At 54.2% G+C, this 14,220-nt stretch overlaps 1 protein-coding gene across 2 annotated transcripts in view; it reads left to right on the top strand.

The window, feature by feature from the left end:
• DNAJB6 (DnaJ heat shock protein family (Hsp40) member B6) overlaps nt 1–8,832 on the top strand; it is an 89,959-nt gene extending 81,127 nt beyond the window's left edge. For both annotated transcript variants that reach the window (XM_044765650.2, XM_070516885.1), the window contains exon 10: nt 6,090–8,832. In XM_044765650.2, the coding sequence (XP_044621585.2) occupies nt 6,090–6,175 (86 nt within the window). In that variant the 3' untranslated portion in view covers nt 6,176–8,832. The remainder of the gene's footprint in view (nt 1–6,089) is intronic.
• Nucleotides 8,833–14,220: the final 5,388 nt, after the last annotated feature.

The raw sequence follows: 14,220 nt of genomic DNA on the forward strand, positions 1-14,220 counted from the left end.
CCTTTTTTAAGGCTGAGTCGTGTCCCTTGTATGAATGGACCATGTTCCACTCGGTCATCCATTCGTCCGTCTGGGCGCCTGGTTGCTGGCACTGAGCTGCTTCTGACCTGTGTCGTGAGTTGGAAGCTGCAGCGGTATCTGTTTGGGGACACGTCCTGTTTCTGTCTGGGGAGGTGTGTGCTGTGTGTTTCTGTTCCTGCCCCTTTGGTGGCTGTTGGGCCATCCTGCTGCCTGGGAGTCAGAGCTGAGGGCAGGATTGAATTTGGGGTCCCCTGCAGCCCAAAGAGGGTCTCAGGCACCGAGCAAGTTGCCCTCAGGGGCCTGACTTGGCCTGTTCCTGCCAAGCCTGACCGAGGCTCCAGCCGAGAACTTTCCTCACTCCTGCCCGGGGCCAGCTGGCTTGGGGGAGAGACTGTGCCTGGTGCCTGCTGCCTGCGCACAACCCCTCGGGCCACCCTGGCCGCCTTTCAGGGGCCAGAATGAGGCTGTCTTGGTCTTCAAAGCTGGCCACGGATCCTGGGCACCTGATTTTCCCCGCTGACTTTTCCCTGCCCACCCTGGAGCTGGCAGGGCAAGGCAGGGTGGAGAGAAAGCGGGTCCCAGGCCCCTAGCAGGGCGGCTTTGTGTTGGTGGAGGATGCCGGGCACGGGCCCCTCCCTGGGCCTCCGTGGTTAGGACCGGCCTCCGCCCTGTCTCCTCCAACTCTCACTGGCCACCCACAGAAGGTCACCTGGGAATTACGTCCACACCTGCCTGCGCCCAGGGCACCTGGTGCTCCCCATTTGCCCATCGCCACCCACTTTGCCCCATCAACACGTTTCAGTCAACATGGTTCTCGCTGAGTCTGAGTGGCGTGGGGTGTGGGTGGGGAGTGACCAGGAGCCTGCCTCTAGGGTATGTGCACATTGAAGATGCCCTAGTGTGGCACTGGCTCCAGGACAACTCTAGGGGTGACCATGCTGTTAAGGCAGGTGTCCGTCTTCTCCTTATGGTCACGTCTCGAAGCTTTATCACACTGACCACAGTTATTGCACACAGGGGCGAGGCCCTGCCAGCCCAACTCAAGACCAGTTCCTGGCAGAGCCCTGTCTGGGCAAAGGGATGGTCTGCTCATCACTGCTGGGCCAGGCCGCTGGCTCTGACCTGACAGCTTCTCAGACACATCTCAGCACCATTAGTGTTGGTCAGAAAATCGCTCAAGCGTTTTATCAGAATTCCCAGCTTCCTCCCAGAAGAGGTCACGCAGTAACCCCACAGATGAGTTCCGGCCCAGCCCAGGTGCGGGGTGGCTCCTACTGCAGCTCGGAGGCAGCAGGAGGGTTCCCGGTGGTTCCGGCCCTCTAACTGTCAGTGTGGACAGTGGACACATCAGGGGTGGGATTTGCTTTACCAAAGACAGCTGCGCTGAATTTCTGCTTGTGTGGCGGCATCCCCTCCTGAGGCCCCAGAACCCGCCCTCTCCCTACGCCCCGCAGCTGCCTCGCCTGCTGCGCCAGGCCGGGGGTTCCGGGTAAGCAGCGCGACCCCTGCCCTGGACAATGGACGTGACTCATCACAGCCTGCCAGCGGCTGAGGCATCAGGCTTCATTCTTGGCTTTTGTCTCTGGGGGTTTTATAGTTTTTTGCTTGATCAACAGCGTTCGTTCTTGTGAACAAACGGAATTCAGTTTTTATGGCATAAAAATTATTGTTTCTCTGACCGACTAGCCATTACACAGTGACACGGGCTGGCCCCGGATGCAGCAGGACGATGCATCTTCCTGTTCCCGAGAAGGTGGGTTGATGAGCAGGGTCTGGAGGGATGGGGCCTGGCTTGCAGAAATCCTGGCTTTATTCCTGAACGACGGGCCGAGTTCTGGAAGGTCTTTCTACACAAGGGAGACCCAGCCTGGAGAGGGCAGGGACCCAGGGCAGGAGTGAGACCCTGAGTCCACCAAGCAGGCCTCTGAAACGCTGCCTGTCACTGAGGCTGGCACAGGCGGGGCCTCTCATCTCGGACGCCTGCCCGTTTCCTTATTCTCGCCTGTTAAGCCCTGGTCAGCAGCCCCGCAGGGCAGGCTCCGGCCACTGTGCAGGCAGGGAAGGCAGGGTCTGCCCCCTGGAGGAGCTGGTGGCGTCTAGAAGCACCCAGAGCGCAGGCGGCCCTGCGATGCCACATTCCTTAGGCAGCTCAAGGTCTGGGGACGCCAAGGGCGGTGCTTCATGACGCTCTTGTGATCTGGCCATCTCCTGAGCCTGGCCGTCAGTGTCCTTTTACAAAGGAGAACACAGGCTCCAGGACGTCAGGTGCAGTCCCAGAGTGCACAGAGGGACGAGGGGACCATCCGATGGATGCGAGGTTTCTGCTCCTGCCCCCTGCTCACGCTGTCATTCCCAGCCACAGACCTCTGGTACTTTGCACAAAGCTGGGTGAACACACCTCTGCGTTCTCAGGACGGGCTGGGGAGATAGAGCTGCCTCGGCACCTAGGCTGTGGTTTTGCCCATCCTCAAATCTCCGGGCAAGGGCCATTCTGTTTCAGCTGGGCCCCTCATCCCCTGTCCATGGTCACGGCTAAACACCGAAGGCCTGAGGCCGCGGCTGTACGGATCTCACGTAGCAAGCACCTCCTACCTGCCAGGCGCCGTCTGGGCCGAACCCGGGGCTGAGCCCTCCCAGATGGAAGGCCTGAGCCCCCTGACGTGAGAAAGCCTCCAGAGGCCTCTGGAAGCCTATTAGATCACTCTGGTCAGGGAAATTTCCCAACCGACCAGAAGAACTAAATGCCCGTTCATGTGTATGGGCCGCGAGGCAGGCTGGCTGCTCCGTGGCTGCTGGCTCTGGGATTCCAGACATAAAGAGCCACAGCAGCAGCTCTTCCATAGGGCGTTTGGAGATTCTTCTTGCATCTTTAGTTTCAGAGCCCACCCATGTTGGAGGAAGCATCTTCCCCTCTTAGGATTCCGTCCATGGGACTAGTCCTGGAAGGAAGCAGGCTGCCTCCGACTGGCCCCTGAGCGATGGGAAGCAACCAGAATATTGTGGTGTCACCCCTGGCCCCCAGCCCCCTGCCCAGGAGGAGCTCATCAGGGTGATGGAGGCCTCCCCAGCAGAAAGGGGCAGGAAGCAGCCTGGTGGGCGACCTGTGCTTTGCTGGCCCACCCAGGATGCCGAGAGTAAGGGCCTGTGTCAGTGTCACCAGGACAGCAGGCGTGTGGGGATCGAGGGGCACCCAGTTCTGCTGACTGCCCGTGCTGGGTCTCAGTTCTATTGGGCTTTTATTTTCCTGACTTTGTAGTATGGACAATTCATACAGACAAGTAGCTAGATTTGGCAGTTTTGTGTGTGCGTGTGTGTGTGTAATTTGCAGACCATCTTAAGGTACATCATCTCCCAAAATAAAGGGCCATTCTCCTGCATGACCTCGGTACTGTTATCACACCCCATGAAATTAGTGATGATCCCCCAGCGCCACCTAATTCTTGGTCATCTTCAGAATGATTTCTATAATGTTTTTAAACCGTGCTTCAGTCGGCACCACACACTGCACTCGGTTGTCATGTCTCCTAAATCTGTGTGTTCTTACCTTTTATTGTGAAAAGGCTTAAACATACCCAGTGTGTGTTGGTGTGGACAGTGGTAGAGATGACCCCTCCCCCAGCTCTAACCATTGTCAGCACCTGTCGGATCTGCGTTGTCGGTCTCCTCCCCTCCCCTGGTGTTTTAGAGCAAACCCGGGACATTGTATCATTTTGTCTGTAAGTAGTTAACATATTATTCCTCTGCATTCTCAGTTGGAATTCTATAAAGACCAATTTTCCTGCGTCCTCTCTGGGTCCCTGAAGTACAGAAAAAGGCTGATAAATGCTGCGTCTTTCCCTATTTACCACCTCTCAGAAAAATCAGTTGGTTCTCTGGCTTCCTCCAAGGATACCCAAGGTGATCAATTACTTTCTCTTTTTAGTCTCAACATGAACTCAAAGATTTTAAGATCTTTCTTGAGTCCCATCCATTGAAGTCACATCCCAGGACACGCCAGATCTCACATCTTACCTGTCTAAAGGGACAGATAAGAAATACACATATTTAACAAAGGCTTATTTCAGGACTCATAGAGTGATTCTGGGGTGCTGGGCTGGGCCTAGTGTGTGTGTATGAGAGACAGAGACTCAGCAGAAGCTCTAGCCTGTGAACCCCCCATCGCACAGGAGGGCACAGGGCATCCCAATAGTGACAACAGGCAAGTGGGATGTTTACGCTGTGAGAGTGAGGTCAATTTGCTATTCGAGGCCCAGAGACATTAAAATCCTTTCCGAAAAACTAACAGCGCTGTACAGGTAACATGAGAAGGCAACATAGTTCCTTCTACATTCCCATTTCCCAAGGTAACTGCAGGCGCAAGGAACTGCAGGCCTAATTTCCAGATGACCAACAAAAGCTGGACCCCAGGCTGGCCTCCAGTCTTCCTGGGTCTGCTTCTGCTGCTGGCTCTTTTCAGATCCCCACTTAATTGGTCTAGTGGAGGAGGGGCCACCAATGGTGGGTCAGTCCACCCATCCACCCACCCACCCATCATCCACCCATCTTCCATCCTTCATCATTTATCTGTCGTCCATCCATCCATCCATCCATCCGTCCAATGAATGCTAATTGTGTATCCAGTGTGTGCCAGGCAGGTCGAGGACACAGCTGTATGAGTTGCAGCTCCACTCTGCAGAGGAAACGAGATGTGCTGTCCACAGACAGGAAAAGTCACCCCAGCCCCGCTTCTATCAGGCCCCCTGGTCATGGGCGCGGACAGTGCAGGAGGAATCCAGAGGAGGGACACCTGCTGGTGGGAGGTTGAGGAGCTTCGTGGGTGGGTCTTGGTGGGCGGAGGTGGGCAGGCAGTCCAGGTGAGGAGAACAGCCTGAGCCAAGCTGTGGGCTTGCAGGGCGGAAGTGGGAAGAGGGTGAACTTGTGGAAGTGGAGGATTTGGGGTGAGGTAGGAGAAGGTGAGGCTGGCAGGTGGGTGGACCAGATTGTGGCAGCCTCCAGCAACTACCGGAGTCTGGACCTGCTGCTGAGCACAGACACAGACGGTCTGAGGGGAGGGGAAGGGCTGCTTTCCTGTCACCTCGCCTGGCCGGGTGAGCAACAGTGGAGCAGGCCTGTGACGACCTGTTCCAAGGACCGTGTCCATAGTGAGCAGTGCAGGCTGACCCCAGGAAAGCCCCCTCCCAAAGTCACACAGTCGCAGTGAATAGACACCAATCGCAGGTCCTTGAGCTCAGGCCTGAGTCTGGACAATGGGAGCAGCGGGAACCAGGTGGGGAACCAGCAAGGCAGCCTCCCGGGTGCCCATTCCCTCAGGCAGGAGATGGCTGCTGCTCCAGGACTGGCCACTTCTCTGTCTTCCTGAAGCTTTGGAGGGTCACCTGTCACCTCATAGGTCACCTGTCACCTGTAGGATCACCTGCTACCTGACCCATCACCCTGGCTCCAGGAGGCCATAGACCTCGGATGTGGGTCCTGCCCCCGAATCCCTTTCTTCTCATCCCTCTTCTCCCTGGACGGTGCCTCTGGGAGCACCCAGTTAGGAGCCAACCCAGATCCACGAGCCTGTGAGGGTGGGGAGTGCCCCTCCCTGACCAGCTGCAGCATGGTGACCTGCTCCAGGCCTCCCGCCAGCTCGTCCACTCAGGGCCGGCACCGAGCAGGCAGGACAGATGCGTGTGACAGGAGAGGAGCCAGAAGGGAGAGTCCGGGGTCTGCATGGCAGTCTTGCTGCTCAGAGCCCTGACAGAGGCAGTGCTAAGGAGGGACTGCTCCATAGAGGAGGGAGCCCTAGAAGCAGAGAAGTCTGAGGGACGAACAGCAGCTCCCTGGGCAGGGGACCGGTCAAGCCATAAAGACTTCCTGCTGACCCGTCACCCTCGCCGAGTCCAGGAATGCGGGGAGAAGGAGGTGTCCTGTTTCATTCTCCTACCCGCAGTCTGCCACAGCTGACCGTCCACTGCCACCCTGGGCTCCCTGAGATCCCCTTGTCATCTGTGGGGGTGGATGGGGCCCCTGGGAAGGCGTGTCCATGTTCTAACCTGGACTGTGAATGTGCCCTTGTGTGAACTTAGGTTTTTGCGGATGTGATCCCGCCAAGGATGGCGAGATGAGACCGTCTAGTGCCAGGCGTCCTAAGAGGAAGGAGCGGGAGATTTGAGACCAGACAAGTACAGGAGGAGGCCACGTGCAGACAGAGCGAAGACTGGGTGACTCCGCCACGAGCCCAGGGATGCCTGGGGTCCCCAGGAGCTGGAAGAGGCAGGAAGGACACCCTCCTGGGGCCTCCGGAGGGAGCACAGCCTTGCGGCACCTGGATCTGACTTCTGGACTCCAAGCTGTGGAGGATGAGTGCTGTGTTGTGAGCCCCGTGTGTGGTGTTTGCTCGGCCACCCCAGGACGCAGAGCCCGCGACTGCCGCTGGGGCCCACCCTGCTCTCAGAGATTTGGCCTGCTTAGAGTATGGGTCCTGGGGTTTAAGACTTCAGCACCCCCACTTTTAAAACCCCAAATCAAGTATTCTCTGTAAAACCTCCATATATCCATGTAGCTTAGTGGGAATGTTTCTTTATCCAGGGTCTTCACGTAGAAAAAGGACAACATGAATGCTGGCCACTCCTCGTGGGAGTAATTTTGAGATGGTATTCTATGGTGCAATATTTCCTGTGGCCACAGGAGGGCGCCTCCATAAAAGGAACAGGACCATGGGCAGGAGACCCGCCTCCACCCCACCCCTCGCACGCACGCGCACGCACACCCGCACACATGCATGCACACGCACACACGGTAGAGTAAATCAGTCTTAAACTTTAATAATGTTGAAGTTAATCAAGGCTGAAATAAGTTGGAGCGGGAGGAGGCCAGAGCAGTTTCATTGTCCCCTTGGTGGAATAAAATAATTAGTTTTACTGGAGACTGAGGAGTTTCTCTGTTCAACATTTACTACCTACTCTCGTAACCTTATAAATAACACAGCAAAGGAGTCACAAGAACACGATTTTAGAAGGTAAAATTAAGCTCTTCCGAAAGTTCGGGGTTCTTTTTCCTACACTCACAAGCCAGAACATTTCCACATCTTTTACTCAAATAAACATCCGACACATGGTAACTTGTGGTTTCCTGGGCTAATGGAGAAAAATGAAATCCATTGTTAATATTTCTAAGGCCTTCTACCTAAAATAATCCCATAACCCATGGAACGCTGCGCTGGTCCCCAGTAAGTGGCCACAGAAAGGAAATGTCACATCGGCCAAGATCTGCACAGAGTTCCTGGGCGGTCACCCAGCGGCTGGAGCAAACGCAGGCCCCTCACCTGTGGGCCTGACAGGCCTCACCTGGGCTTGGCCCGAGCTCCTGGTATGAACAGGTGGCTGTTTCATCGATCCAGAGTTGCAGGACCGGGAATTCTCCAAGGTGCAGTTCAACATCCTGATGAATAACGGAAGTCTTCATTTCCCCTGTTTTTGTCTCTTCTCACCGGAGTGCACCGTGTCTCTCTTGCCTGACACCTTGTGACATCAAAGTGTGACACCGAGTGCCCCCGCTGTCCTTTACGTCTCCAGATTGTTACTGAAACCAAGGTAAAAACTCAAGCTGATGGAAGAAATAGAATAAAGGGGGAGAAAGCAAAGGTCAGACCCAAAAGAGGCCAGTCTTGACCCCAAGCCCCCGCGAGGAGGATTGTGCATTCCCGGGCTGATGCAGGCCCTTCCTCCCCACACCAGACCCCTCATCTAAACTAAACTAACTCGGAACTCCGGAAAACCCACCATCACCAGCCAGTTAGGAAAGTACATCTTTCTCATTTCCATTGGTTTCAGTTTCAATGCAAGTCAGTTGGTGTACGTCACTCCTTTGTTAGCTTAAGTCTTAGAGGGTTTATTGCTTGCAGTATGTGACAGGAACAATGGGGTTTCAAGCGTCCTTCTGTGTGGTGGTAAAAACTCCTCCTCGTTTGGGAGCAGGAAGACCTCACCACTCACAGCTGAGCCTCCCAATCTGACGTTTGTGATCTCAATGGGTTACGTGTTAGAGAGGCCATAAGGATCACGGTGTGTCCCATCCCGATTCAGGGACTAGAAAATAGAAGCATGGTGTAGAAAGAAAGTCATCTTTCCACCTCTTTTATTTGCTTTTAAATCTACTTTCTTTTCATTTTTAGCTGCATTGACAAATACTTAGCTGTAAGTACCAAGCATCTTGGGAGAATATAAATATGAGTCAGATTTGCCAGCTAAATACGTTTCATTAGAGCTAGACAGCCAATTTCACTTCAGATTAAGAGGCTGCCTGCAGATTTCTGGAACTTTATTTTTTACATACTTTCTCTATAATTTACGTATTTTTGGACACAATGTCTGTAGTCAGATCAGAATAACAGACCGACCCAGGCTGATCAGATGGAGGGTGCGAATTTCCTCGTGTGTGCACCTCAGCTCGGGCTGCGCCATAGGTTTGCCAGAAGTGACATTATAATCTCCTCAGTACAGGTTATATTTATCACAGCCAGTTTAGAAAGAGTTGGAATTAATTAGGGAATGTCTCAAATGTCAGATCATTAAATGAAACTGTAAAAAGTAAATTGTAGTCTTTGGCAAGCAAGTATTTCATAAAATAAGAGCCCTTGAATGGAATGGTAATTGTCTGAAATATATACTTTTATTACCACTTTTAGAGACACAGATTAACAATCTAAAAGTTTTAAATTTGATGTGAATAGTGATGTATTATAGCTCCCACAAGAAATCATGAAATTTGATGTCTGAAATCTTACCAAGACTCATGGAGTAGTCAATTAAAATATAGTATTGTTAAAGGTGTGTGTTCGTGTGTGTGTGTGTGTATTTAACATCTGCCAGTTGTTTGAATTTTAAAAGCCATTTACAAAGAATTCAGTATGATAGATAATGTGGAAAATATTGAAAGCTAAAGTCAAAAAATAGAGGCATCTCTTTGAAATAAATGATCAAACTGGCGTGAAGTGACCTGGGGCAGTCTGCTCGGAGTGACGCAGCCTCGACACTGGCTGGCTCCTCGTTTGTCACATACCATCTGTGGTGACTAATGAGGAAAACGGTTACCAACAATTTCAGAAATTTCCACAAACTGAGAATCTTGTCTCCTTTCTATATTTGATTCTGATGACACAGAAACAGTTTCTGTTTCGATGTGTTAATGTCACTTGCATTAAACAAACTGTGATAAACGAGTCTGGGATGGCGTGTGTGGGGGGGCTCCTGTGACTTCTTTTTTTTCAGTTGTTTTTAGTTGAAAACACTTCTTTTTCAGTGTGGAAGGAATTTGTATAGAAGGTATAAGAAACATGTGTCTAGAAAAGCATCTGCTAATTTTAAAGCACCGAACCAACGCTGTTAAGATGTTGGTTTGCACAGGGCTTGCCATCGAGGGAGCCAGGCATGGCTAAGTGTGGATCATCTGTCAAGAGCCTAAAATAACCCTGGGCCTCTCTCACTGTCTGCCGATGACCGGCACCTGTTCACGGATACGTGGACACCACTGAGAAGCCACCCTCCTAATCAAAGGGAAGAGCTTTGGCTCCTGTTGGAAGAGTACGCAGACTGTTTCATGGAAACTGTAAAGCTCCAGTTTGCAATCGTGTTGATAGGATCAAATCTGTCTCGTTGGTCCAAGCTTACAGAGGCCAACTGAGATGAGAGAAGCATTGCGTTTTATATACGATGTTCTCACACTCTGGGGTGTCAGCTGAGCCTGGCACTTTGTTAGCATCAAGCACAGTTGTAGAAAGTGCAAACACGGCCACGGTTAGAGTCCCGGTTGCAGCAGGGCAGAAGGGCGACGCCGTGGGTTCTGCTGGAAGTTTGAGCACAAATTCCCCTGACTGTGGAGCAGCAGGACCGTGCTGACCCCTGGGCCTTTTGGTTTTCTGGGGGTCTTCCCCTGAACACTGCCCAGATGGGAGGGTCTCGTTTGGGACGAGAAAGGAGGGGCATCTTGAGGAAGCAGCCTCGACAGCATCTGGGTATGGTGTATCTTGTGTATCCCAGCACATTTGCCCAAGCTGAATTCTACAGGCTTCATGCACACACACACAGAGTTGTGGCTGTCGTCGTCACCTGGGGAGGGGACACATTGACCTGACGATGTGCCAGGTGAAAGTCCTTGGGAATGACAGCAGGAGGGGACATCTCCGCTCCTTGGTGAAACAGTTTGCTCTCTGGGAACGGCCAGAAGCTGCTCGGAGGCGAGACCGCAGAGGAGAGGGAGGGGCACCTGTCTGCCAGCTCAGAGCCTTGGCAATTATTAGGTGTAAATTTTAACCATTTTACAAGCCTGTAAAATTAGTGAATGGATTATGGCAGGTACTATGTGGGGAGCATGGCGGAGAGAAGAAGATAATTAACTAAAGAAGCTTTAACCTGGTCGACAACGAGGCTGGGTTTTCTAAAGACGGCGTCTAAGTGGGGAATTCCAGAAATGTCCCGGCTGACGACAGGATCACAACATTCGAGATGAGGGGCGCACGTCTGTACAGGGGGCTCGTTCCCCTGGGTGTGCACAAATATCAAACATTAACCTCATATTTCACCGTCACAGCTCAAACCTTCTAGCACATATGAGCACATGCACATGCACTTCTAGTGTCACCGACTTGTTGTGGGACGGGATCTGGAGTCAGGTCTGCCCACTAGGCATTCCATCACAATACTCCGCCTGTTGACCGGCTCAGCCTTACTCATTCTATTCTCCTGAATCCTTATTCACCTTCACAGACGTCTTCATGGAAAGAGCTGTCATCCAGGAAGAGGATGTGTCCCTGTGGTCAGACTGTGTCCTTGAGCATTTCCTTCTTGGAGGTGGAAGTGCCACGGTGGGGCACGGCCGCCCCATCCCCGTGAGAAGCAGAGGGATGGGATGAAGCTTGCCACCTCCTCTCTCAGAGCTGCCGGCTGGTCTCCAGCGGAATGCAAGGTGAACAAATTGGGATCATTAGAGGTGGACATGGTCCAGAGGACAGTCTGCCTTCCTCTCCTGAGGCCCAGGTCAGAGCCGCTGTCCACCCCCTGCAGCCTCTGCTCTCTTTCCGGAGAGGGGATTGCTGGTGGCAACACCCCGCAAGTCGTCGTGGGAGTTGAATTGTGTCCCCACAAAAAGACAGGTTGGAGTCCTAGCCCCTGGAGTCTGTGAAGATGGCCTTATATGGAAATACGTCTTTGCGGATGTGATCAAGGTCAGAAGAGGTTACACCGGAGTAGGGTGGCCCTAAACCCGGTGACTAGCGTCTTTATAAAAAGGCCGGGTGAAGACACAGGAAAAGTCCATGTGACAATGGAGGCAGAGGTTGGAGCGATGCATCTACAAGCCAAGCACGGGCGTCACCAGCAGAGGCCGGAGGAGATGGGAAGGGCCCTCCCCTGGAGCCCTCGGAGGGATCTCAGCCCTGCGACCACTTGGCCTGAGACCCCTGGCCTCCAGAACTTGAGAGAATTGTTTCTGCGGTTTCCAGCTGCCGGCCTGCTGTACTGAGGTGTGATGGCCCTGGGTCCTGGCGCGTCAGTCGGCCCACAGGGACCAGGGGGGCTGCAGCGAGCTCAAGTGGCCACTCTCCTAAGTGTCCCCATGTGCCAGGTCACCAGAGGGTGAGCCTGTGACGGGCGCAGGGTGCAGGCTTCGTCTCCCCGGGGCCCCTTGAGTAGGAGCGTCTTTCCCGTCGTTGGCGAGTGTCCCCGAGGGTGTTCCACACTTTTGCTTTACCACGCTGTGGAGTTTGCTCTGGTTTATCATCACTTTCCTGTGATGCTCATGCGAGGGTTGTTTTCTTTATCCTGCTCAGCCCACACCCTAAAGAAAGTGCTGGATGGAGATGAAAGGCGCGTGGGAGCGAGGGCTGTGCCTACGGGACTCGAGGCTCGGCCAGGCAGGTCATGAGTCCATCAGAGGTGCAGCTGTCGCGTCCAGTCCGTGTCTCGCAGCCTCTGCTGGCCGGGCCCCCACGCTCATCATGGTCTCCCGACAGGCGCCTCCCACCTTCCCTGTGCCCGTGTGCTCTCCCTCAGAGTGCGCCCCGAAGGGCAGGGCGTCTCTTGCAGCCGCCCCGCTCATGGCGTGCTCCTCAGGTCGCTCAGACTTCATTTCAGCCTCAGACTCATCATTGGAACGATGCAGGATGCAACTTGTTAAGAAATGGGAGAAAAACAGCTCAAATGGAAAAAATATTCATTTCTCAGTGGTTGTTGAAACGGGCTGTTATAGATATTTTAAGAAAAGTTAAACTGGGTGATTTTCTTCTTCAGTTTTAACGTTTAAACTTTTAAATGAAAAATCATGAAATAATGTTTCTTTAAGAGGTCACCAGGAAGCTGAGCAAGACAAGTGGGAGCCAGGCGGCATTTCACTAGAAGCTGAAGGAGGAAAGGCTGGGGAGGTTGGGCAGGTGTGTCCTTGGTCCGGGAGGGGAGGCGACAGGAGCAGGTAAATAGGCCGGCCTGGCATGAGGTGGGGCGGCTTCCTCGGCCTCCTCTCCCCACAGTGTCAGCAGCACCCGGTTGCATCTCCTTTCTTCTCACCCGGACTGAGCGATATCCCCTCCGAGCCTGGGTGGTGGCTGCTCCAGGTGTGGGGCCATCGCATCCTAAGAGCACAGTTGCTCCCGTCTGGGAATAACTGGAGCTTTAGCGATTCCGCTCGAGGGAAATCCACTCCTCAGTCAGTTTTCTGATCTCCCCCAGCAGGGTTTGTGGTGAAATCAGCATGATGTGATATGAAGGGGATGAGGAATGGGGCAGGTCAAGGGAGGAGAGCTCATGGGTGCCGAGTCCCCACCTGTGGGGGCCGGTGGTCTTTCCCTGCTCACGCCCTGCGGCTCCTGGGTGCAGTGGCTCCCACTGGGCCCTCTGCCTGGACCGCCATCCTGACCCCTCGTGTTCACTCAGGCACCCACCGTGTCACTGTCATCAGCTGGGCCGGGGCATCTGTGTGGTTGCGAGGCTGATGATGTGAGGTGACGCTGGCTCCAGCCCAGGAGCCACCGTCTTGAGATGGTGGCCAGGCTTCCGGCACTTTCCTTCTGCAAGTCCGGAAATCAGAGAGAGACCAGCTCATCTTGCAGAGGAGACAGGCCCTTCCTGGCCAAATCCTAACTCTGTGACTCCCTACACGGTTCTTGCACAATTCGAAGCCTGTCTGGCGGCTTCATGACACGCGTGCATATTTACCAGGGCTGGGGGCTTTGTGTTACTCGCTATTTATTTGTCCTTTACACCCAGCTGGCTTCTGAGAAAGACCCTGTGTGAGCTTCACGGGAATCCCGTGGTTGCTGCTCCCCCCACCCCACACCCAGCCTGCTCGGGCCCCCGTTGCCCTCCTCGGGGGACGCGGTGCTGCCTGGGCTGCTTGGCCATGCAGAGACCATGAGGAGATGGAGGGCAGACTGAGACAGTCCCGACTCGGGGAACATGAGCGTCCCCTCCAAGGGGAAGGCATAGAGTCAGCACCGTCAACGTGACGAGCCGGCCGCAGTGCTCGCCCGGACCTCTGGCAGCTCCATGTGGCAGCGACAATGGCTCAGGGCTCAGAATCTCATCGTTGGCGAGGGCTGCCAGGCTCCTTCCCTTCCTGGGGTGACTCAGTTCGTCCTGCTCTGGGTCGTGACTCAGACCTGGGGCTGGCAGCTTTGCATCAGTTGGTTACTCTGGGGGTGAGTGATTATGGGCCCGGCAGGTGCACTGTGTGGCGAGTGGAACAGGAGACTTGGTGCTGCCTCCTGGGATCCTGCGGGACCAACCTGGCTCCCGGCTGGGAGGACATGTTTGAATGCAGGCCCATTGTGGGATTGCTGTGGTCAAGCCTCGGTGAATGGGCACAATATGGACCTTCCAGAACATTCCGAGGATTCCTTGAGAACATAGAGTGTGTGGTTTCTGCAGGATGGGTCAGGTGTCAGTTCCGTCTCCCTCCTTCACGGACAGACGATCACAGTGTGAGGCCAGCATGTGGCCGTTGGCCAGTGGGCTGGGCAGAGGGGGCCATCTGCAATCGGCAGCTTTGGAAGCACTGGCGGTGGAGCTGGGCTTGAGGGGTGAGTGGCATTCAGATAACGGAGAGATGGGAAAGATGTTGCCAGCAGGGAATGGCGTGAGTGTTCAGTTCCCATAGGACAGAGCACGTGCCCTGGGGGGCTGAGTCAGCAGTGGGGAGCCTGTGGTAGGAAGAGGGTCCCCCCAGGGG

This window comes from Equus asinus, chromosome 1, assembly GCF_041296235.1.
Source record: "Equus asinus isolate D_3611 breed Donkey chromosome 1, EquAss-T2T_v2, whole genome shotgun sequence".
In the NCBI taxonomy this organism is placed as follows: domain Eukaryota; kingdom Metazoa; phylum Chordata; class Mammalia; order Perissodactyla; family Equidae; genus Equus; species Equus asinus.